At 46.6% G+C, this 25,773-nt stretch overlaps 1 protein-coding gene and 1 pseudogene across 5 annotated transcripts in view; one reads left to right on the forward strand and one right to left on the reverse strand.

Annotated features, from left to right (window-relative positions):
* Nucleotides 1-25,569, reverse strand: part of AXIN1 (axin 1) — a 57,203-nt gene extending 31,634 nt beyond the window's left edge. For 2 of the 4 annotated variants that reach the window (XM_082429904.1, XM_082429905.1), the window contains exons 1-2: nt 25,226-25,569; nt 20,432-21,392 (exon numbers count right to left, since the gene is read on the reverse strand). In XM_082429904.1, coding sequence (XP_082286030.1) covers nt 20,432-21,309 — 878 coding nt within the window. In that variant the 5' untranslated portion in view covers nt 21,310-21,392; nt 25,226-25,569. The remainder of the gene's footprint in view (nt 1-20,431; nt 21,393-25,225) is intronic. The other 2 variants (XM_082429902.1, XM_082429903.1) reach the window with 2 other exon arrangements.
* LOC309645180 (small integral membrane protein 15 pseudogene) lies at nt 868-17,628 on the forward strand (annotated as a pseudogene). Its single transcript has one exon. The product of its transcript is annotated as a small integral membrane protein 15 pseudogene (transcript).
* Nucleotides 25,570-25,773: the final 204 nt, after the last annotated feature.

Below are 25,773 nucleotides of genomic sequence, written 5' to 3' on the forward strand. Positions count from 1 at the left end.
ATAAATCATTCTCGTTTCAATGATGGGGGTCAGCCTGCATCTGGCACTACCCTCCCCTGGAGACTTCAGCCCCTCCCTCTAGCTTTGACCACTCAAAAACAAGCTCCAAGGAACTTACCAGTTCCAAAGAAGTGCCAATCACACTTCACGCACTCACAGTCACAATAAACATTTAGAAGTGGCAACTCCCAACAAATTGCAGGCAATTCAGAGTAATTTACAGAGATGCTATCTATGCCTGCCCCCTGAGGTCTTTCAAACTGAGCCAGAGACTCTAGACATGGGTCCTTGCTGATTTCAAAGCAGCAGATCCCATGGCAGACCCATCACCTCTTTAACACAGGTCTGAATCAGTCATCAGTCAATAACCTGAAGCGAGGCGGGAGGCTGAGGGCTGCAACCCCGAGATCCCACAGAACTCTGCTAAGGAGACAAGTTCTTGGGGCTGAAGCTACAAGATCAAATCGGTGACTTTCAAAATGTGGCTTATTAAAAATTAAAAAACATACACTTATGAATCTAGTAGTCAAAGTCAAAATTCTGTTCATGTAACAGTATGATTTGTTCCCTTGAAGTAATTCAGAAATCAGAAACTCCAAGCCTCAGGTCACCCTTTTCACCTTGTAACATCACCACGTAATCCTCAACCCTTCTCTAAGCTAACAGGACACCCGTGTCTGCTTTCCTTGACGCAGCACATAGAAGTCTGTCCAGAAAGTGAAAACCTGAGGGAGAAACACAGATTCTTTGGGTACTTTGCTTTCATAAGAGTTATTTGATTTTTCTGCTTATGAAGCTTTCTTTCGCAATGTTTCAAAAGGATTTTCTTTTTAAAGGACGTTCACTGTATCCAAATGAACTTACCCTGACCACCTTATGAGAAAGCCCAACTAGGTAAGATACTTCCACTGTTTCCATATGTACATAGGGTGGACCCTGTGAAAACAAAAGGCCTGGGCTGCTCTTATTTGCCAGTCTTTGTTCACCATGGAAATGTTTATCTTTATATTATCTCCAGCACAACTGCAGGTGGCACCACAAAACTTTACATTCCAAAGTGAACCGAATTTCAAAGAACCAAGGGGCAAGTCTGACATTCCTTCAATGCTAGAATGTCCAAAAGCATTCTCTGTCACTGGCCTAACCCTGGCTCAGGCTGCCACCTCAGGGCACAGCGCCAGGCCTCATCAGGCCCTTTCAACACTGCAGTTTCCACGCCTGTGGCCCTCAGAGGCTGCCTTGAGGGTGGAGCACAGCCACATGGCTGGGAACCCAAGACGGGCAGAGGATGGGAACCCCCAGTGGGGATGGGAGGGCTCCAGCACAGGTACACCTGCGGGCCTGTTTTCCGCCCCCAGCAACAGTGCTGGCGACGTGGGCTCAAACGTGGGCCTGCTGCAGAACGAATGCTGAGCATAGCACCTCATGCTATGGCAGGTGCACATGTCCTGTGCACACACGGCATGCGGGGCTGAACCCGTCTGGCGTTTGTGCTGGGTAACGATGGCGTTTGTGCTGCGTAACGCTCTATCCACCAGAGCCCTGAGTCTGTTTCTCATTCAGGCCAGTTTGTTACGTTCACACTCTTCCCCAACAGTGAACTTGGCCACTAATCCACCCAGCCACCTTTGTCACATGAGGAACAGGGCAACAACACTCAGATGGATAAAAGCAATAAAAATCGAAACAAAAGAAAACTCTAAATTTGTTTACAGTGATTAGTAAATTCATTTTACACCTGAAAAACGAATACATATGCAATAGGTCTAGAGTTTATACTCAATGTATACCACATTCTGTGTGATGGACCTAATTTTTTAGGTCACGTCCATTTTTCAAAAGAAAATTCCTACTTTAAAATGTATTAAGCATTAAAAATATAAGAATATGTTCATATTAATTTCTATATGTTTATAAAGACGCTTTGGAAGGACACACAATTATTCAGATTATTTACCTTTAGACAGTATTGAGAGGGTGAATGGGGTGGGTGTCTGGACCTTGAAGAACATTTGAGTTGTATAACCCATGGAGCATTTACTCTGATTTCCACTGATTTCCGCAAGGCAGGACAGCCTCTCTGCCCAGAGGCAGATTAAGGCAGGCCCAAAGAAACAGGGATGCCTATCAGGACTCGTCTCTTCACAGACTTTTCTGACTTTTAAAGCCACACAACAGAACTACCTAATATAAGCGTTCATCTAAATCAAGCTCTAAGTAAACAGCTGATACATAAAATAAATTGAGCCTTGGATTTTGGTGTGCAAGGTGGACTTGCTTGCTGCACACCTCACCATCTGCAAGGACAATTAGAAAAACAGACAGACAGTTGGGAGTGGGGCTCCGAGCCCACCGTCCCGGGCGCGATGTAGGGGAGGCTGGTGGCAGCCACTGCCGCGGTTTTGCCCCCGTGCCCAGCGGAAGCGGCCACCGCGCCAACTGCCCAAGTGTATAGAATTTAAGCATTCTCTCAGAAGTGTATGGTAGAGCTAAAGAAGACAACCAACCAAGGGTCATCTGAAATTGTGATTGGCTAATAATCCCAGAACAAAATTAGAGATCACTACTCAAGCATAAGGCCTCTACAAAGATGTTTGATATAAAGGCTTGGGCTGAGTATGCTGTGGAATGGGCTGCAAAGGACCCGTATGGCTTCCTTACAACAGTTATTTTGGCCCTAACTCCATTGTTTCTAGCAAGTGCTGTACTGTCTTAGAAATTGGCCAAGATGATTGAGGCCAGGGAAAAGGAGCAAAAGAAGGAACAAAAACGTCAAGAAAATACTGCAAAAGCTAAAGGACTAAAAAAGGACTGAAAGAATGAACAGGCTCTGCAACCAGAGAAAAATTGTCTGGAAAATTACGCAGCTTTGGAAGGACCCACTAAGGTTTCTTTTCAGATCTCATGACAGTATTATTTAGTAAACTAAGTCTGAGCATATGGAAGAATCATGTTCTCACCTGTACTGTAGCAACTTTCAGGCTTCGGTGTAGAAGTCTGTTGACAGTTACTGTAAATTGGCATTTATTATGCTACAAATTCTTTATAACTGACTTAGTCATTTGCCTTTTTGCAGCATATGTACTAAAATGAAAACATCCTGTGGAGAAAAATGGCTTTAGATTATGGACTCTATTCAAATAATGGCTTAAAATGGGGTCCTGTTCTGGACAAAGGAGATTAAGAATGTAAAAATCAGAATTGTCCTGAGGTGAAAAGTGTGCTTTGGCTTAAAAGAGATACAATGTATTAATCACATCTTTTATCATTATTACTTATTTCTTGGAATAGAATCATTTCTGGCATCCTCAAAGCAAAATAATGTTATTCAACGAGTACTTCTATTTTCTGTATTTTTCTCATTTTACCTTTTGAGATACTGCTAATCACCAGACATTCTGCATTTTTTAAAATCTAATTTTATAAAGAATTCTCTTATTATCTTGACTATGTAGAATACCACTTACTGGATATAACAATTTTTGTACTTATGAACGCTGCCATTTTCTTAGCAATGACTTGAGTAGAGTAACACTATGATTTAAAGCGAGTAAAATTGCCAAGCCTTGTAGTACCGTGGAACCAGTTAATTCTCACCTGTGCTAAGTAGAAATATGAAATACTTAAAATGTCTTATCAAATAATTTGCTGATTATATAATACCACTTTTGTTTTTTATTCCATTCTTTTAATTCATGTGGTAGTGATGTCCTTTACTTTTTTGATCAAACAGGTTCATGGTGAAAATTAAAATTTCAAATTCTTTTAAGGAACTTTTAAAGAGTAACAGTTAAGTCATATTTCATAAATGGTAAAGAAAGGCTTAACAGTTGGAAAAATTTTGTTTAGCATAGTATTAATTGGGTGAAAAAGGTGTAAATTATGTCAAAATGAGAACGTGTTATAATTAGAAATAAAGGGCTGGAGGATATTTCCTTCAGTTAAGTAGTGTAACTGGAACTTTTTACTCTTTAACATGTCTTCTATAAACACATGGTTAATAATTTTATTTGTTGTCAGTAATTAATAGCTTATTAACGTTTTCCTCACCTCCGATAATGAATCTTAAATTACAAAAAAATTGTCTAAAAGCTTTAACTTAAAAATGAAACTAGATATTGAAATAAATTTGATACTTTTTTATAAAAAAAAAAAAACAGAAATGTTTTCATCTGTTTTAAGGCACAAGATAGCTACCAAGGAAATGAGATCTCTCAAGGGGCCAAAGCATGAGAGAAAAAAGGAAAACAGGCAAGTCAAACATACGGTCCCACTTTTCTCCTTGAGGTTCTCAAGCAATGACTTCCAAGCTGAGAATGTGAAAACTTCAGAATTCTTAAGTGGGTGTTCCAAGTGCACCAAAGATGTGGGCCCTAGTGAAGACCCCAGGCCTTCAGTCAGGACCCCAATGGGCTATATCCTAGGAGAAGGGATGAACCTGAAATAGACCAGCCTGCCCAAAGACTGAAGTCTTGTGTTCAAATCAGATTGGTTCCTGGCTGGAGTAAAGTGACAGGTCCCCACACTAAAGGCCAGTCAGAAGCAAAAGTAAGCCCTCATTGGAGAAAATTATGATCAGGAACTTCAAACGATCTCTGAATTTTTCATATACAATGTCTGCTGTTCAATAAAAACTGCCCAGCATACTAGGAGACGGGACAACAACTGACTCAAGAACAAGAGAAAAACAGACAACAGAAACAGAGTTAAAAGACAAGCTGGAGAGTTTGAGCAGGGGACTGAATATTAAAAAAAAAAAAAAATCAAATGAACACTAAAACTGAAAAATATAACAAATGAAGTTAAGAACTCCACAGACAGACGTAACAGTAGACTACACACAACTGAAGAGAAATTAGTGAATGGTACATAGGTCTGGAAAATATGCATACTGAAGCATGGTAAGGACAGAAACTACTGAAAAGACTTAAAAAGAAGAAATGTCTGACACGTGAGTAACTGCAATCCCAGAAGGAGAAGAGAAAGAGAGAATACAGCAGAAGCAATAATTTGAAGAGCTAATAACTGAGAACTTCCCAAAATTCACGAAAATCATCAAGCCAGAGATTCAAAAAGTACTTCAAACCCCAAGCCAGAAAAACAGACATGATAGTAAAACTTCAGTAGTTTTACCAAAGACACAGAAGAAAATCTTAACGGTGGCACCAAAAAATGACAAATTACCTTGGATGGTTTAGCTGTAAGACTAAGATCTCACATGCCGCAGGCAACTAAGCCCGCACCACAACAACTGAGCCTGCGCACGGCAATGAAAGATCCTGCACGCCTCAACAAAGATCCTGTGTGCCGCAACCAAGACCCGACGCAGCCAAATAAATAAATACATACATACATACATACATACACATACAAAAAAAATAAACAACAACTGCATAAAAAGCAATGGGGGAGTACATAACTTGTGTTAGATTAACCTTTAGTCTTTACATTTTCTGGTAAGTGACAAAAGAACCAACTTACACTCGAATAGGTCAGGGATGCATGCTGTAATCTCTAGAGGGACCACTTAAAAAGTAATAGTACAGGGCTTCCCTGGTGGCACTGTAGTTAAGAATCCACCTGCCAATGCAGGGGACATGGGTTGGAGCCCTGGTCTGGAAAGATCCCACATGCCGCAGAGCAACTAAGCCCATGCACCACAACTACTGAGCCTGCGCTCTAGAGCCTGCAAGCCACAACTACTGAGCCCGCGAGCCACAACTACTGAAGCCTGCGCACCTAGAGCCCGTGCCCCGCAACAAGAGAAGGCACCACAATGAGAAGCCCGCGCACCGCAAAGAAGAGTAGCCTCTGCTCGCCACAACTAGAGAAAGCCCACGCACAGCAAGGAAGACCCAACGCATCCAAAAATAAAAATAAATTAAAAATTAAAAAAAATAGTAGTACATAAATGTAGAACAAGCTAACAGAGGGGGGCATTTGAATAACAAAAAAATATTTAATTAATCCAAAAGAAACGAGAAAGGAGAATGAGGAACAAATAAAACATAAATACTAAAAGATAGCTTTAAGTCCAAATATATTGGTAATTATTATATATTAAATATAAATCAACTAAATATACCAATTAAGAGTAGATCATCTGGGGACTTCCCTGGTGGCACAGTGGTTAAGAATCCGCCTGCCAACCCAGGGGACACAGGTTCGATCCCTGGTCCAGGAAGATCCCACATGCCGCGGAGCAACTAAGCCCGTGCTCCACAAATACTGAGCCTGCGCTCTAGAGCCCATGAGCCACAACTACTGAGCCCACACGCTGCAACTACTGAAGCCTGCGTGCCTAGAGCTGATGTTCCGAAACAAGAGAAGCCACAGCAATAAGAAGCCCACGCACTGCAACGAAGTGTAGCCCCCGCTCGCCGCAACTAGAGAAAGCCCGCGCACAGCAACAGAGACCCAATGCAGCCAAAAATCAATCAATCAATAAATAAAAATTTTAAAAAAAGTAGATCATCTGGATTTTAAAAAAACTATCCATATCCACCTTATAAGAAAAATAACTTAAATATAATAATATAGAAAATTGGGACTTCCCTGGCGGTCCAGTGGTTGGGACTTCGCCTTCCAATGCAGGGGGTGCGGGTTCAATCCCTGGTCGGGGGGCTGGAATCCCACATGCTTCACGGCCAAAAAACCAAAAAACATAAAACAGAAGCAATATTGTAACAAATTCAATAGAGACTTTAAAAATGGTCCACATTAAAAAAAATCAAGAAAAAAAAAAGAATATAGAAAATTTCAGAATTCCGTGGCAGTCCAGTGGTTAGGGCCCTGCACTCTCACTGCCGAGGGCCTGAGTTCAACCCCTGGTCGGGGAACTAAAATCCCACAAGCCGCACACTGCGGCCAAAAAAAAGAATATAGAACATTTGAAAATAAAAGACTGAAGTCTCTTCACAAGAAAATAAATTTTTTTGTAACTACATATGGTGACAGATGTTAACTAGACTTAGTGTGGTGACCATTTCACACTATATACAAATATCGAATGGTTATGGTGTACCCCTGAAACTAACAGAATGTATGTCAACTATATCTCAATAAATATATAAAAGATTGGAAAACACCTAAATCAGCAAATACTCTTAAAAGAAAGCTGGGGTAGCTATACCAAGATCGGACAAAATAGATTTTTAAGCAAAAAGCATTATTAGATATAAAGACATGTTATAATAATAAAACGGTCAATCCACAGAAAAAAGTAACAACTCAATGTGTATGCATATAAACTATGGACTCAAAACACACAGAGCAAAACTTGACAGAAAAAACAACAACAGACAAATCCACATTCATAGTGGGAGATTTCAACCAATAAATTCAGCCCCGACATTCAACAGTAGTGGCATATTGAAACACATAAGCCATAGCTTGTTTCTGAATCCTTAATAAAAGGAATCAGACAGAATTTCTCACTTGATCTGATTTTTTTTTAAACTAGATTTCTTTATCAAAGGTGGGAGGCCAAGAAGGGTAAAACCAATGCAGAGGTAGCTCCTGGCTGTGACATGAACCACAAGGGAAGCAGCCGCTTCCTTGATAAAGGTCAGGGGTCTCAGGATGGGGACGTGAACGCTGTACTCAAGGGCACAGGCGGGCGGGTGGATTCCACACATCTTGCAGATGTTTTCTAAGAGCTCGAGTCATTTCTTTCAGTACATATTTATCAAGAGCAGACCTGCAAGACAGTATCTTAAGCCAAGGACAAATAAGACTAAGACATGGTCCTTCTCAAAGGGCTCTGAGCTGTTTAAAGCTCAATCTGAAAGCCATTTCAATGTGATTTTACCATCTCCCACCAGCACAACTCAGGGTCCCCAACAATCTCCAGGTTGCTAGACGTAAGGACACCAGCCCCCATCTCACATCACCTACCAGCAGCGCCAATGGCTACTCAACCCGTCTTCCTTGGTGCACTTTCTTCATTTGGTCTCCAAGACCCCATACTCCGCTGGTTTCCTCCAACCTCACTGCCAGGTCTCCTGTAACCCTCGGCAGTGGAAAGCCGCCAGAGGCCTTCTTGTCTCTATCTACGTTCGCTCACTGGGGGGTCACAACAAGGCTGACGGCTCCAAATACCATCAATACACTGACAATTTGAGAGAGACCAAAGCAGAAGCCGCAGTCTCAGAAATGCCAAGTCACCTCTCTGCGCTCTCCTCCCACCCCTCGCCCCTCGGCCACTCTGCCCCAGCTAGGCTGCCTTTCCTACTTGCTCTTCCCTCGTCCTCCTCCAGGTACACGGTCTCTCACCGTGCTCTCACCTTCTTCAGGCTTTGCTCAAAAGTCACCCTCCAGAATGAGACCCTCTCTGGCCACTCTTGTGAAAATGGCAACACTCCCTCTGCCCCAACTTAAACTGCACCATCTGAAATGCTCAGTATTTTACTTGCGTTCTCATCTTGTTTCTCTCCCTGTTAAAAGTGTAGGGCTTCCCTGGTGGCGCAGTGGTTGAGAATCTGCCTGCCAATGCAGGGGACACAGGTTCGAGCCCTGGTCCGGGAAGATCCCACATGCCGTGGGGTAACTAAGCCTGTGGGCCACAACTACTGAGCCTGCACTCTAGAACCCGCAAGCCACAACTACTGAAGCCCATGTGCCTAGAGCCCGTGCTCCACAACAAGAGAAGCCACCGCAATGAGAAGCCCACACAGCACAACAAAGAGTAGCTCCCACTCGCAGGAACTAGAGAAAGCCCACGTGCAGCAACAAAGACCCAACTCAGCCAAAAATAAATAAATTAAATATAAATAAATTATAAATAAATAAATAAACTCTTCCCAAACTGACATGAGTTTAAAAAAAAAAAAAGAATCCTTCCACAATGTTACCACCTACAAATTACATATTTTATGGTCATCACATTAGATCTTCCCTAAACAGCAGTGCTCCACATCTCCTTTTCCTTCACTGACTTCTTCCCAAAGAATTCTCATTTGTATTTAAAATAAGTTTTGCAAACTAGGCCCAGCTCTATAACCATAGGAAAAAGGAGCAATCTTTCTCCCACATAAGCAGGACTTCTTGACATAACCCACCGTGTCTCCCTACTGAAGGGTGGGTAGGGGCATGATGCTAATGTGAAAGTTAATACACAGAAACCTCACTTAAAATGGAGATGGGGGAATTCCCTGGAGGTCCAGTGGTTAGGACTCCATGCTCTCACTGCCAAGCGCCTGGGTGCAATCCCTGGTCGGGGAACTAAGATCCCACAGGCCGGGCAGCGTGGCCAAAAAATAAATAAATAAAAATAAAAATAAAAATAAATAAAATAAAATGGAGTTGGGAGGCCAGGAAAGGGAGCCCTCACACCCTACCATCATCAATTGCAGATGCAACAGGAAGAGACATACCTTTGCATCTCCAACATGAAGAAGGACCACCCAGCAGGAGGGAGAGAGAATTTCTCTTTGCCTGGCAACAGCTCAGCCAATGAAAAGCCACTGTACTCTGAACTCCCAGTTTCCTCCAATGGGCTCTTTGTTTATAACAGCCCCTCCCAACTCCTCCTTCTCCTCTATAAAAGAAGTTCCTCTCCTTTGTTCTCTGGACTTGCCTGTGGCTTCACTATAGACTGCATGTCCCAAATTGCAATAAACCCATTTTCTGGTAAAATAACTGGCTGTTATATTGTTTTAGGTCAACACCAGAAAGATTTTTAAATGCTGATCCATGAACAATAAAAAAAAAACAAAAAACAAAAAGGATGATTTCGTCTTTTTAGAGCATATATTCAGAAAACAAGAGCAGGAGAAATTTAGTGGAAAGAGCTGAAAACACAACAAAAAGAAAAGAAACAGAAAATAGGAAAAAAAGAAACAAAATTTAAAGGATCATTCCAAATGGTCCAACATCTAAATAATACAGGCTCCAAAATGAGAAAAGTAATGAGAAGTATTTTGACAGGCACTTTTTAAGCCGATGCAGCATAAGGGAAGATTTATGTCAGAAAATCAAATATCTAATCAAATGAAAAAATGCAACAACCATAACTTTAAAACGCACACACACAAAAATGGCACAAGAAAGAAAATGATTGGCCCAACTTGGCTCAGCAATGAAAACACCAAATATGGATATAAACCAAACCCAGAATGTGTTAATAATCAGGCCAGGTGGTGGGGAAAGGAGAGCATCCACAGAGACTGGCTCAGGGCAGATGCCCCAAGGACAGCAGTATGAGCACATTACTTAGAAAGGGGGGTGTGATGGACTGAGAGTCTATGTCCCCCAGATTCTGATGTGGAGGCCCTTACCCCCCCATGTGGCTGTATTTGGAGATGGGGCCTCTAAGGAAGTCACATGGTTAAATGAAGTCATGAAAGTGGGACCCTGATCTGACAGGATCATTACCCTTAGCAGAAGAGATGCTGGGGAGCTGTCTCTCTCTCCACACAGACACACTGAGAAAAGGCCATGTGAGCAAACCATGAGAAGAATGGAATGAAACCTACCTTGCCGGCGCTTTGGTCTGGGACCTCCAGCCTCCAGAACCGTGAGAAATAAATGTCTGTTGTTTAACCCCCAGGTCTATGATATTTTGTCCTGGCAGCCTGAGCTAATACACTAGGGTAAGATACAGTTGGAAGCGGCCATCCTGGAAAGGCCAGGGGGTCATGAGACTGCTAAATTTAGTTATCAGCCTTTCAGCATTATTTGAATTTTTCCTTCTCTCCATTTTTTTAATAAAAATAAAAATTAATTAAAATACTGGTATAGGGACTTCCCTGGTGGTCCAGTGGTTAAGACTCTGAGCTTCCAATGCAGGGGGCGCGGGTTTGATCCCTGGTCAGGGAACTAAGATCCGGCATGCCACGCTCAATGCAGCCAAAAAAACACAAAACAAAGCAAAACTGGTATAGCAGTGTAAACATTAAGAAGACCTAAGATCATACTAAAAGGAAACATTTATATGCATCCTTTTAAAAGAAAAAATATGCTGTTTGAAAAACTGTACATAATTCACACCCTCTTGTGATATATCTTTGTATATATTTTAATAACATACTTTCGAATTACAAAGGTTTATGTTTTATAGGAATTTGGAAAATGTAGAAAAACAAAAAGAAGAAAATAGAAAGCCAATGTTCTCCAACCACGCAGAAAAAAACCCCTGTGCAATCAATCCTGCTATTAGACATTCAAGTTACTCTAACTGCTGGCTATTACAAGCAACATTCTTTATGATTATTTTAAAATATTTGTTCAAGAGAAGACACTAGCCCTACAGACTAAAAATGAGCCAGTGATCCAGAGAGGGTCAATACCAGATAAAAGCACGTTAAAGATTCGAAGGGCACAAGGCTGGATGAGCAGAGGGCCAGGGAATGGGAGCCTCCTGCTGCTGGGGGGCTGAGAAGGGTGCCCACCCAGCCACACAACGCAGGGCTCACCTCTATCCATCAAAACTGGAAGAGTTTGGTCCAAACAAAAGAGCTGAGTCCAGCTGCTACAAAGAGTTTCACCAGTTCCGAGAAGGCTTGTGGGCCGAGGCTGTAATCCACCCAGAGGAGGGGTGAGGAGGGGTGAGCCTGAAGCCCTTCACATGCACGCACAAGGCCCTGTGCACGGCCTCTTTGAAGACTGCGTTTATTTTCACAAAATCAGATAGCCAGCCTGAGTTCCAGGAAGGGACTGAAGAGATTTACGGAGTTGTTTCCTCAGAGCAAACACTTTTTGGAATTAATGAGCTCTGAGAGGACCCTGAGTGGCTCACAAAAACATGCATTTGTACTGATGTGACATGGGGGAAAAAGAAAGCAACGATTTTCTTACACACACACACGTACTCGGCCTCAAGCTGGACTGAAGAAAGAATTATTAGACTGCTTTCCTTTCCTAACTGAACAACCACTACCTGGCCAAATTCCATTATTTACAATGATTGCTGGGTAAACTGGTGTAAATGAAGTCAGGATTCTAGAGGAGATTAACAGAGCCAGTGAGTATGAATCAAATTCCAGTCTCTGTGACGCTAACTGGTGCACAAACCTGCGAACTGGCTGATCCCCCGGCAGCTGATGCACAGAAGACAAACGCGGCCAGCCGCCAGCCCAGGCTCCCCAACCCAGCGGCCAGGCGGCAGAACCACGGGCAGCGTGGGCCTCGCAGGCCGCAGTCTCTGTAGGCACTTCCGTTTCATAAACCCACCAATGTGGAGCCCCAGACAAAGGGGCCTCTCTATTCTAAAATTCTTCAGTCTGACAGCTAACTGAACTTTCCCGGACTTTGTCGAAAACTGTCATCAAAGACTACAGACTTTTGGGGCTTCCCTGGTTGTCCAGTGGTTAAGAATCCGCCTTCCAATACAGGGGACGTGGGTTCAATCCCTGGTCGGTGAACTAAGATCCCACATGCCGTGGGGCAACTAAGCCCATGTGCCGCAACTAATGAGTAACTAATGAGCCCATGCGCCACAACTAGAGAGAAGCCCGCGCGCCCCCCTGCGCTGCAACGAAAGATCCCACGTGCCGCAACTAAGACCTGACGCAACCAAAAATAAATAAATAAATAAACAAATAAATATTAAAAGAAAAAGGCTACAGAGTTTTATATGACTAAAACAGAGAAAAAATATTTTTTGACTCTCCTGTAACTAGTTTAAAAACTTTTATTAGCCAGCCTCCCCCCACTGATAGGCATGTAAAATGCTCACAGCGTGCTGGTACCATGCATGACAGGGTCTCCCGTGGACATGCTGTGTCACAGGAGCCTGGGGTGCAGTCCAGGGGCAGTGGGAAGTCCCCACGTCGTGGAAGAAGGAAGAGCGTAGTCAGACCTGCATCTAGAAAGGTCCCTTTGGGCACTGTGGGGAGAAAAGACTGAGGCAGAGGCTCACCCAGAAGGCTCTGCGGGTCCAGGAGGAGGGTGTGGGGGCCGGAGTGCAGACAGCAAGAGGCAGAGGGTTCAGCACACATTCGGATGGGGAATCAGGTGGGCCACGTTGATCTGGTAGATGGTGGTGCCACTTCTGGAGGTAAGGATGGCCATGAGAGCAGGTTTGGGGTGGGGAATTAACATGCTTCACTCTCAGGAAATATGATTATTAAAATCGGAATGTGGGCTTCCCTGGTGGTGCAGTGGTTGAGAATCCGCCTGCCAATGCAGGGGACACGGGTTCGAGCCCTGGTCTGGGAAGATCCCACATGCCGCGGAGCAGCTAGGCCCGTGAGCCACAACTACTGAGCCTGCGCGTCTGGAGCCTGTGCTCCGCAACAAGAGAGGCCGCGATAGTGAGAGGCCCGCGCACCGCGATGAAGAGTGGCCCCCGCTCGCCGCAACTAGAGAAAGCACAGAAACGAAGACCCAAGACAGCCAAAAATAAATAAGTAAAAAAAAAAAAAATCGGAATGTGTCATTCGCTACTTTGAAATCATTTGTAACCCAGATACAAATTTCACCAACATCTAGCAGACCACTAAGTTCAGATGATGATGAAGAACCACAGGAGGATGTGAAAATCCCTGAGCACCTGCTGTGTGCACTGAGCCTGCTGTGTGCGGGCACCCCCAGGGATCAGTTCACGGAACCTCCCTGACAACCTCATTGGGCAGGCCCTTACTTCATCGTCCCCATTTTTACAGAAAAGCTCAGAGAGGTGAAGCAACTTCCCCACCATCACACAACCAGGAGAAGGCTGACCCAGAAGACACAGCCTGTAGAAAAGTCACCAAGTGAGGGGTCCTTAAGTTAAACCACTGAGATTAACGTTCTCCCATTCAGCCAGCAAGGGGAATGGAAAGATTTGTAAACTCCTGTCTTTTTGTTTTTTCAGTTGCGCCACATGGCTTGTGGGATCTTAGTACCCTGGCCAGGGATTGAATCCAGGCCCTAGGAAGTGAGAGTGCGGAGTCCTAACCACTGGACCGCCAGGGAATTCCCTGTCAACTGTCTTGAGAGCCCCACAGCTGCACACTAGGGCCTGTCTGAAAACATCTCCAGTGACCAACCTTGGGATCATCTGTTCAGTTAAAGGAATTCATCCAGTTGTACAAGTTACATACCTGGAAGGTGACAAGGGACTGGCAGCAGGGCCATGCTCTCTTCCCTAGCTTCGTGCCCTACATTTAAGAGTGACTAAAAGCACAGCAGTAGGAAGAAAGAGGGGGAAGGCCACAGCGAGAGCCACACTTTACAAATGAGTCACCTTCCATCACAAATGACCTAAAAATTCAACAGTGAAGAGTATTTGCTAAAGGTCAAATCAAACAGGCTCACTATTAACGGGACCAGTGTCTTGAGACCCCCACCTGGACCACCGCCACCCTTTGGACTGGAGCCTCTCGGCAGCCGGGTGCCAGAGTCACCGCCCCACCCCCACCCCGCTGTACTGGAACGCCAACCAGAAACCCCAGATCAATCTCACTTTTCCACCTTCCACACGAAACTATACACATTTGAGTGCTTCCTCTTTTTACATTTCTTTTAAGCCATTTACCAGAAATACAGTCGATAAGGCAACAAACAAATCAGGCAGTTCCTCAGTCTGGAGAGGAAGGGTTGGTCACCCACCCTTCAAAGGACCCACAAGTTGCTGAGTTATTCCTGCTACAAACACCATCTGTGCTCCACTCTCTGGCCACGGCCACGATGACCAGCCCTGACCAAGAGTGCCTCACTGGCTGGCGCACCAGGAAGACGTAAGGAAATATCAGTTGGACCCTGTCCTCGGGGAACTTCTCAGTGAGGAAGGTAGTGAAGAGAAATGGAAAGCATTTGCTGCTGTTAGACATTAAAACCAGCAGTGAGGGACTTCCCTGGTGGTCCAGTGGTAAAGAATTGCCTTCCAATGCAGGGGACGCGGGTTTGATCCCTGGGCAGGGAACTAAGATCCCACACACCACGGGGCAACTAAGCCCGCGCACTACAACTACTGAGCTCGCGCTCCTCTACGAGAGAGCCCACGTGCCGCAAACTACAGAGCTCACGCGCCCTGGAGTCTGTGCACCACAGCTAGAGAAGAGAAAATCCGCACGCCACAACTAGAGAGAAGCCCACGAACCACAATGAATAGCCCGCGCACCACAACAAAAGATCCTGCATGCCTCAACTAAGACTCGACACAGCCAAAAATAAATTAAATAAATAAATAAGTATTAAAAAAAAAAAACCCAGCAGCGATATAAACAAGGTTCTACTGAAGAGCATAGGGAATTGTATTCAATATCCTGAGATAAACCATAATGGAGGGATTTCCCTGGTGGTCCAGTGGTTAAGATGCCACGCGCCCAATACAGGGGGCCCAGGTTCGATCCCTGGTAGGGAACTAGATCCCACATGCATGCCACAACTAAGAGCCCGTATGCTGCAACTAAACATGCTGCAACCAAGAGCCCGCATGCCGCAACTAAGACCCAGCGCAGCCAAATAAATAAACAAATAAATATTTAAAGTGATAAAAAATAGGACTCCCCTGGTGGCACAGTGGTTAAGAATCCACCTGCCAACGCAGGAGACACGGGTTCAAGCCCTGTTCTGGGAAGATCCCACATGCCGCAGAGCAACTAAGCCCGTGCGCCACAACTACTGAGCCTGCACTCTGGAGCCTGCAAGCCACAACTACTGAAGCCCGTGCGCCTAGAGCCTGTGTTCGCAGCAAGAGAAGCCACCGCAAGGAGAAGCCCACATACCACAACAAAGAGTAGCCCCCGCTCATCGCAACTAGAGGCAGCAACGAAGACGCAATGCAGGCAAAAATAAATAAATAAATATATTTTTAAAAAATAAAAATAAAAATAAAAATTGGGTTGTCTTTAAAAAAACATAATGGAAAAGAAGATAAAAAAGAATGCATATTTTGGGACTTCCCTGGTGGCACAGTAGTTAAGAATCCGCCTGCCAAGGCAGGGGACACAGATTCGAGCCCTGGTCCGGGAAGATCCCACATGCCATGGAGCAACTAAGCCCGTGCGCCACAACTAGTGACCCTGTGCTGTAGAGCCCGCAAGCCACAACTACTGAACCCACGCGCCTAGAGCCCGTGCTCCGCAACAAAGACAAGCCACCACAATGAGAAGCCCACGCACCGCAACAAAGAGTAGCCCTCGCTCGCCGCAACTAGAGAAAGCCTGTGCGCAGCAACGAAGACCCAACGCAGCCATAAATAAATAAATAAATAAATAAATAAATTTATTAAAAAAAAGAATGCCTATATATGTATAACTGAGTCACTTTGCTGTACAGCAGAAATTAAGACAACATTGTAAGCCAACTACAATTCAATTAAAAAAAGAGAGAGAGGGGCTTCCCTGGTGGTCCCGTGGTTAAGAATCCCCCTTCCAATGCAGGGGACGTGGGTTCGATCCCTGGTCGGGAAACTAAGATCCTGCATGCCACAACTAGAGAGGAGCCCATGCGCCGCAACAAAGAGCCCGCGAGCCGCAACGAAACTCCCACGTGCTGCAACTAAGACCTGACGCAGCCAAAAAGAAATATTTTTTTAAAAAAAAGAGAGAGAGACACAAAAGAAAACCAGCGGCGATCGCTAAGCGCAGGTGGTTGAAGGGCTGAAGATGGCCTGACTGAGGCCTGACCAACCAGGCCCAGCACAGCCCCTGGAGGCCAGGCCAGGCCAAGCTTCTGAGCCTGCTAATGTCTTACAGACTCTGGCCCCCCAGGCCAAAGCATTAAGTAAATAAACAGCCAAAACACCTACATCATCAGAGGACCCTCTGCCAAGTCACACCAAATTTAAATGGTGCGTATGAACTAACCAAAGTTATGTTCAAAGTTCCACTGACAAAGGGCAATAAAGACTGGGAAAGTCTTCCACACAGAGAACAGAAGAGCAGCAAGGGATTTTGTGACCCCTCAGCCCTGGGCTCTTTATCCTAGTCATCCCAGGTGACTAGGATAAATGCAGAAAAAAGCCAGGGGCATCCCTGTTTTCTCAGTTTTGACAAAGACCCACGTAAAAGTCTCATTTACCATCTCTCAAGTCAGCGATCTGAAGAACAGCCGTGTGCACACACGTGAAGCCAATGAGGACTGCTGCTCAGGCCTCCCGCCAGGGAACAGGGAGCCTGGGCGACACCAGTGAGCACAGTGGGAGCAGCCTCACGGCTGACACACTCCTCCACGCAGAATCAATGCTGAGAGAAGCACCTGCTGCTGCAGGAAACACATCCCCTGAGCTGAGGTTCCCACCCGGCTCCTCCTCCTGGCAGCGGGCATTCACTAGCTGCCTATTCACTACCCACTCTCCTCCTCCCTTCCCCGTTAACCCCAATCTTCCCCTGAAGGACCACTCCCCCTGCTGGAGAGTGGTGATGCTGTCTGGGTGGGGCACCCCACTTTTCTTCTGGGGTGGCCCTATTTGGTGTAAGCCCAAGAGCAGAGTCTCAGCCCTTGCACAGTGATTATGCTGGAGTGGGCAGGACACACTGGCACACAGCACCCCCAGCCACTCTGGGCAAACTGCAGGACTTTCCTTCAGTGGGAGGCATCTGTTTACAAAACAAGGGAGCCAACCTGAGAGCAAAGCTGGCCGCAGGAAGGCAAAGGCAAAGAAGCATTCAGAAAAGGGACAGTTTCTTACAAAAACGAACGTGATCTCAGCATACAATCCAGCAATTGTGCTCCTTGATATTTACCCAAAGGAAATGAAAACTCAGGTCCACACAAAAACCTGCACATAGGTGTTTACCGCAGCTTTAGTCATAGCTGCCAAAAACTGGAACCATGAGGATGTCCTTCAGCAGGTGAATGGATAAGTAAACTGTGGTCTATCCAGACAATGGAATATTATTCAGTGCTAAAAAGAAATGAGCTATCAAGCCACGAAAAGACACTGAAAAACCTTAAAAGCATATTACTAAGTGAAAGAAGCCAATATGAATAGGCTACATACTGTATACTTCCAGCTACATGGCATTCTGGAAAAGGCAAAACTGTGGAGACAGTAAAAAGATCGGTGGTTGCCAGGGGTTGGGGGCTGGAGACGATAAACAGGCAGAGCACAGAGGAAACTACCCTGTATGGTACTAGAGTGATAGATACAAGTCATTATATATTTGTCCAAACCCCCAGAATGTACACCACCGAGAGAGAACCCTAATGTAAGCTATGGACCGTGGGTGATTAGTGTAGGCTCATCAGCTGTAACAAATGACCAACCACCCTGGTGGGGGATGGTGATAGTGGGGGAGGCTGTGCATGTGCGGGGGGGAGGGGTGTATGGGAAACCGCTGTACCTGCCTCTTAATTTTGCTGGTAACCTAAAACTTCTCTGAAAAAAGAAATCAAGTCTTTGAAAGAAAAATGGCTGGAGTCCGAATCAAACCACATCTGAAGCTGGGCCTGCCTCTGGACTTTTCATTTACCTGAGCCAACCAATCCCGTTCAGTGTTTTAAGCCGGGGTGGGCTGGCTTTTCTGTGACTTTCACACTAATGCATCCTAACTGCACATCCTTGCAGAGCAAGTAGAATGTGCTGGACTCCATATCCTGCTAGTGCTGATTAACAATGACCCTGACACGGGGGACTGTCCACCCGCACAACCGCAAAGGCAGCCCCCAGAAGGACGGGGTCCGAGAGCAAGCAGGACTCGTGAGCGCCAGACTCCCACGGCCACCAGCAGCTCCACGAGAGGCAAGTTAAAAACGAACATGTACCAGAGTCCTTACAGCAACATACTCTATTAATTTGATAGTAAAGGTTATTTATTACAAATAGAGCAAACCAAAGAGAGAAAAAGCAAAGTTGCTGCTATGACCAACCCCCGACCGAGAACTGAAAAGTGTGCAGACTGGCTGGTTGGGGGAGGGGTGGCACGCAGGAATTTCTAAAATTAGAAATCAGAATTGAGCTCAATTTGTTTTTCCCTGCAGCCCAGGCCTCAAATTTAATCTCATTTTTAAACTGTTCTAATCAAATATGACAACTTTCAGGTTAGGTCTGAAAAGCTGTGTCAGTTACTAGCCTTACTTATCAAGATAATTTTATAGTATATTCTGCCCTAAAAAGATTGCTAAATCAATAAGGTTTAAAGACAGTGAGCAAAAGGCCCACAAAAATTACCTAAACAGTGTATATTCAATCACATCACTTAAAGGACATTTAAACCTTAAAAATGTTTAATCCTGTGTTTTATTAGCAAGTGACCAATTTCTCTGCCACAGTAAGCCTGAAGAAGTGATCTGCGCTTTTACTAACTCCACGGGAGAGGCCCAGCACCTGGGGACGTGCTTGCAGACTCTTGATTAAATCAGCAGGGTCACAGGAATTCCAGGCTTTCAAAGTTTCACAGGCAGGAGTATCCAGAACCAGCTACAGGGAAATGAGTGAGAACGGAAGTGCCCACTAAAATCGGCAACAGGCTCCAACTCGAGACCAAATAAACTTCCAGCAACCACAGAAAAGAGAAAGAAGAAACAGGTTTCCAAAGTAGTAACAACTTCCAGATAGCACCACTCCATGCCTCCAAAGCCGCAAATGTGCCCACATGCAAAGACTGTGATCACAACTTCAGAATGCTGGGAACTGAATACACAACAGCTCAACTCATTTTCTTGGCGGGAGAAAGGTCCAGTACTGGAGCCACAACCACTTCGGAAGTTCCCAAAGTGCTCAGACAACTTGAAGCACATCAGCCTCCTCACCACCACCCCCCGACCTCTAGGAAGAACCTTATAAGACAGTTACAAAAAGCAATGATCCAGAATTCTCTACGTACTGATGCACTGAAATGTCCACTCTTCTCTTTATTAAGCCAAAAGGATTATATCTGCCAGGTAAACCACCTTCTGTGCAAGAGGACACAAATTTTACTGCTAAAGGGTAAGGTTTAGGGACTTCCCTGGTGGCACAGTGGTTGAGTGTCTGCCTGCCAATGGAGAGGACACGGGTTCTATCCCTGGTCCGGGAAGATCCCACAAGCTGCAGAGCAACTAAGCCTGTGCACCACAACTACTGAGCCCGCGAGCCACAACTACTGAAGCCCACGCACCTAGAGCCCGTGCTCTGTAACAAGAGAACCCACCGCAATGAGAAGCCAGTGCACCGCAACAAAGAGTAGCCCCCTGCTCGCCGCAACTAGAGAAAGCCCACGCGCAGCAACGAAGACCCAACGCAGCCAAAAATAAATAAATAAATAAGTAAATTTATTAAAAAATAAAAAAATAAAAATAAAGGGTAAGGTTTAAATGTCATATCACTTCTAAGAATTCCAATGTTCCTAATGACTTACAAAGCCATATATTTTAGGCTGTTCTTGATAAAAGTGCCCTCAAAATACAAACATTAAAAACATCTAATGACAAATGTGAAGGCACCATGAGTAAAGACTAAAACCACAACTTGCCCCAGCTCCAGGAGTCCACCCACTTTGGGGCTGAAGGACAAGACCTTTCCCTGCTAGTTCTCCAGGTCTTGGAGGTGAGCACAGAAACGGAGGCCTCGGGTCGGACTCACCTGAACTCTCTGCCTTCGCTGTACCGTCTACTTGAGGAGGCCCTCGGGGCGGCGGTTTCCAGGAGCAGCTTCTGTGTGAGCCTGCCGGGGGGAGCAGGGTCTCTGCCATCGTCTTCGTCTACATCTTGGTCACACTTCCATTCCTCATCTTCGTTCAAAGTGGGTAGGTACCCAGGTACTCCCTTCCCTGTCCCCGACCCAGAGCTCTGGTCACTGCAGAGCTTTGGGCTCTCCGAGCCTGTCCTCGTGTACTCCAAATAAATATCGGACTTGAGGAACGAGGGGTAGGTGTTCTCCTCCATGGTAGACTGGATTTCCGTCTGGGCCTGGTCGAACATGGCAGGATCGATCTGCTGCTTCATGATGCAGTCCTTTATGAAGCTCTTGGTGGCTGGCTTGGTCTGCCTGGACACAATGCCATTGTTATCGAGGATGTACTTCCGGTAGATAGCTCTGGCCAGCTTCAGCCTCTTCTCCTCATTTGAGTCACAGGGCTCCAGTTTCCTGAAGCCGCTGCAGGCAAACCAGAAGTCCAGGAGATCGGCACAGTCCTCCTGCTTCAAGAAAGTCCTAAACAGGTTTATCCCGTCTTGATCGTCCAGTAGGGAGTGCAGCGACTCGGCCCACTTCAAGTACGGAGGGGTGGGCGAAGCGCTGCCCTCAGGCTCGTACCCCAGGTCCAGATCTGAGCGCCTCGGAGTGGCTGTTGAAGTCTCACCTTTAATCCCGGCACCTTTCCCAGAGCAGAAGCTGTGGCTGATGGGCCTGGGGTCCGTGGACACCAGTTCACCCTCCTCACCAGGCACTGGGGGTCGGGGGGCATCTTCGGTGAAACTTGCTCCGAGGTCCAAGGGGAAACCCTGCTCTTGGATATTCATTTTGGGACTCTGTGCGTCAATGAACAATGAGCGCTGCACCCTAATACATCAGTACTTACAGCTCCAAAGTGAATCAATCTGTCCTGTTGAAACCATTAAGAGGACAAGGATTAGGAAAGGTGGGTCCATGGAAACATGACCACAGAGGTTTTCTCAAGACAAGACTCGCAACGATGCCCTCCCGCTCGAACTCAAAGCCAGAAATTCAGTTTAAATTTTCAATCTTTTGTCACAAAAAAGGTTTGTACTATATTAGAACAATTTCTGGAAACTTTTCCAACTACAGGAATGCCTCTGGCACTAAGAAATGAATGTCCAGAACACAGAGAGCGCCACTACCCTCAAGTGTCATTCTGTGAGAACAAAGAGAGACTAGCAGCCCATCCCAGCTGCATGGCCAGTCCCTCTCCTCAGGCTCCAGGAAGGCAGAAGGACTGGAGGAAAGAGAGGTGCTTCTGGTCCTCCCAGCTGTATAAACCTCACATGAAAGACGAGGATGTGTATCTGAGTAGAACAGGGTCGCTGTGATACTCAGATATGGCACATCACTCACCAGAAGGAAGGCAGTCTGCTCCCCACTCCACACTCTCCAGGCCCACAGCCACTGTGCTTCCTGCTGCCCCATTACTTCACACTTACTGTGCCTCACAACATATGCGAACACACAGCAACTTGTTCCTCTAAGTCTCAACACGCCCAGCAGAGCAGTTAACCGTGGGTCGTTTTCAGCATCTTCAAGTGAGTGACCAAAGGACATCACTCACATGCACAGGCACAGGGGCCTTCTCACGCCACCAATGATGCGGACAGTCTTTTTTCTTTTTTTTTTTTTGCGGGATCTTAAGTTTCCTGACCAGGGATTGAACCCGGGCCCTCAGCAGTGAAAGCACGGAGTCCTAACCACTGGACCGCCAGGGAATTCCCGTGGACAGTCTTAAAAACGCTTCATCAGAAAGCTGCTCTCGACTTTATAACCTTGCTTAAAAGGAAAGTGTCCTTCTGATAGCAAATGGCAATTGAGTACTCTGAGGAGCAGAGAAGGTATAGAACAAACAAAATCCAAACACAATTAGCTAAGGAAGCATACAGCTCACATGATTCAACTCCATAAAATGAAAACCAAATTACCCACCCTCTTAGAGGTCAGGGGACTATGGGTTTTGTTTCTGCTTCCAGATGCCTGTCTTGTATGAGGGAGGACTCTCCTGGACCGGGACTCTGCCATGGTCTTTGGTCCTCCCTGTCACTGAGCCCACGAGCTCAGGCTACACCTCCCCACCTGGCCTGTTGGATGTAAGTGGTCTGCCTAGAAGGAGACTGGAGAGAAGCATGACAGGTCCAAATGCCTAAAGCACTGAACAAGCCAGAGGGAGCAGAGTGAAATCCTAAAAGCTGGTACAAACACAAGGTGTGGATCTCCCCGGCCACCTCTCCACACTCCAGGCCCTGGCCTGCATGTAATCTGCCCCGGTACCTGCATTCTCACACTGCACACACTTCACCTGCCAGCAGCTGCCGAAAGCTAGAAGCATCTAGAGATGGAGGATGGGTCACAATTATTGTTCTGCAGCTAATGACTTTGTATGAAAACTACTGGGTAGGCTGCAATCTCAGCCTTGGCAGGAACAGCCTGCTCCTTTGTCAAGGCCCACGGGCTGTGACACCCTGCTGCTCGTGGACCACTTCAACTGCAAAGTCCCTTTTTTTGAGTCCCATCAACATGGAATGAGCACCTTTGATGTCTCCACACCAGCTCATGGATGTCTAGCGTCCTCCTATCGGGGACACCATCTCAGGAAAGAGGACCCACACCTGGTGCTCCGAGCCTTACAGATGGAGATACTCTAGTTCACTAGCCTTGAGAAAAAACCAAGTCACTGCATTCTAACAGGAGGCTAATGACAAGTCACTGTCACTTATCTCTTAAAGTGCTTATCTCTTCCATGTAAATGATTTGTAGCAGGCTGATTTAAACATTTTCTGCAGGGCCCACAGCATCTAACACAAGGTCTTGCAACTAATGGGCACCAATTAACACCTAATTCATAAACATTAAGGAAAACAACACTTGTCATAGACGCCAAATGTCAGCTCTTCACAGGTGCTGAAATAGCAGCAAATTCAAGATCTAGCCGTTTATTATAAAAATGTGCTGTCTTGGTAGACTAACTTTTCATTTGTGTGTGAACACGTCCCCCTAATCATTTAAACTATTTTTTCATAGCCCAGAAGAAACATTTCTTAAACTTCACATCTATTTTTGGCTGTCAAATGACAGAAGACCTTTGGTGTCCCTGGAAGCACACAAACATCTCTCCAAATTACTGCTGTTATTGAAACGTGCTCCAATTACCAAAATATCTGGGTTCCCACGGAGAAGTACAGCAAGCATTCAGTGTGCACACACATACATACCACAGATAAAGCAGTTATATTAATTCAGGTTAGAGTCAAACGCCCACAAACACGGAATCTGGCCAACAGCCTGTAACCACCATCAATAAAGGGATTCCATAAAAGGAATCCACAACTCTGATACCTCATTTAAAATCGCCTTCAGTCACTGCCTAGGCGCACCCCCTGGGTACCATGGCAGCCAGCTCAATGCTATAGGTGTGTGTATATTTATTTATTTTACTCAAATAGAACTTTTGAATTTTTGATTTATGTGGAGTGTGGAAACAATAGAGCGTGATTCTGACACATTCCCAATTGTCCATTAATTAAAGTCTTGAAGGGTTGGGACTACTGTTTTACATGTAATCTGTTCCCCCACCACCTAAATCCTCAATGACTAATGTAACCCAAAAAATCCACTTAGCTTTTCTGGAACTATAAATCCAAGAAACATCAATACCCGCTGAAAAATCAAACAGAAACACTGTATTTTGCATGCTTTCCCATCCTTGTCCCTGAATAGAAGTTCCTAAAACTGAAACCCAGATACTGCTATCTTGGGAGGTCAGGTTTAGACTGTGTATGTTCTCCAAAACAGGGCCTGGTCCAAGTACATCTGAGATTCTTCCTGAAGCAGCAGAGAACGTAAGTACAAGCAAAAAGGAGGGGCTGAGATGCACAATAACTCTTTATTAATTATCTTAGAGATGGGCTGAGAAAAATTCCCAGAGTACTAATGTATTTTTCTCTTCTGTCCTCGAGGCTGAGCTATAAGTTTCACTGTCCTGACTATACAGCTCTGGTTTCATGAGCGACTGAATTCCAAAATGTAGGCCAGAGATAGATTCTAAGATACACACCCAAGAGAGAGTTTTGGGGGCGAGGCATCAACCTGAAAGAGTAAAGCCCCTCAAGCAAGCCAAACCACAGCAGAGACCCAGACTCAGGCACCTCTGCCTCAGAGAGTACCCTCCCTGGGTTTCATACTCACTCATTTCTACTTTTTGCTGGGGGAGGGGAAGGGACACTCCACTGTCCTGCTTATCTCCAGGATCCCTCTGCACCCCACCCACTCTGGCCGAACATGCCCCAGGCCCACAGACCACAGCACTGCACCCAGCACCATCCAATCAAACACATCAGCTGCACACCCCGGTCTCTTCCAGGAGGAGCCCCCATTCCTTCTCAGAATCCTGAGTATTCCTCACCCCCTTCAGCTCACCTACAGCAAGTGGCTGCCCCTTCTGAACCAAATCCCACTCTTCTCCATCCATAGGCTCCAGAGTCAACAGACCTTGCCTTCTGCATCACCTGCTAGCATCCCTTCCTAGACACACCCGACCTCCCAAGAGTGGACCCACACACCTTCCTCACACCTCCAAGCCCGCACAGCCTCGGAGCCCGCACACCCTCCAAGCCCCTCTTCCGGGTCCCGCGCCTGGCCCGGCCTACGCGGCCTACAATGGGCGCCGAACAGGCCCGCGCCCCTCAGGAATGCGCGCCCGGCCGCACTACTCACCCGAGCGGCGGCGGCGGCGGGGCCCCGGGACCGGCTCCCAGAGCGGCGCGGCGCGGTGCGGCCCATGCGCTCAGCGGCGACGCGGCGGGCGGGACCGGGCGGGGGCGCGGCCCCGGGCGGCCCCCATCGCAGCGGCGGCGCGGCGGCCCGGAGGCGAGCGCGGGGCAGGCCGCGGGGGCGCCGCCGAGGCCGGCCGCCCACTCCCACCGGCCTGCTCCGCGGGGACGCGGCTCCGGCCCGACTCCGCCCGGTCCGGCGGCGGCGGCGGCGGCGGCGGCGGCAGCGGCAGCGGTAGCGGCCGCGATCGCTTCCCCGAGCCGGGAGCCGAAGCTCACAGCGCCGAAGCCCAGGCCGGAGCGCCCCCGCCGGCGCCGTCCGGAAGTGCGGGGGCGGGGCCCGGAGCGTGAGGCGGGGCTTGGAGCGCGGGGGCGTGCCAAGAGCGTGGGGGCGGGGCCAGGAGGGTGGGGCGGGGCCAGGAACACCAGGCGAACCCCGAGAGGGGTGACAGGGCGAAGAACTGTGGTGGGCGGAGCCTCTAGCGTGGAGGC

The sequence above is a fragment of the Balaenoptera physalus genome, assembly GCF_965194825.1.
Source record: "Balaenoptera physalus genome assembly, chromosome: 16".
NCBI classification, from domain to species: domain Eukaryota; kingdom Metazoa; phylum Chordata; class Mammalia; order Artiodactyla; family Balaenopteridae; genus Balaenoptera; species Balaenoptera physalus.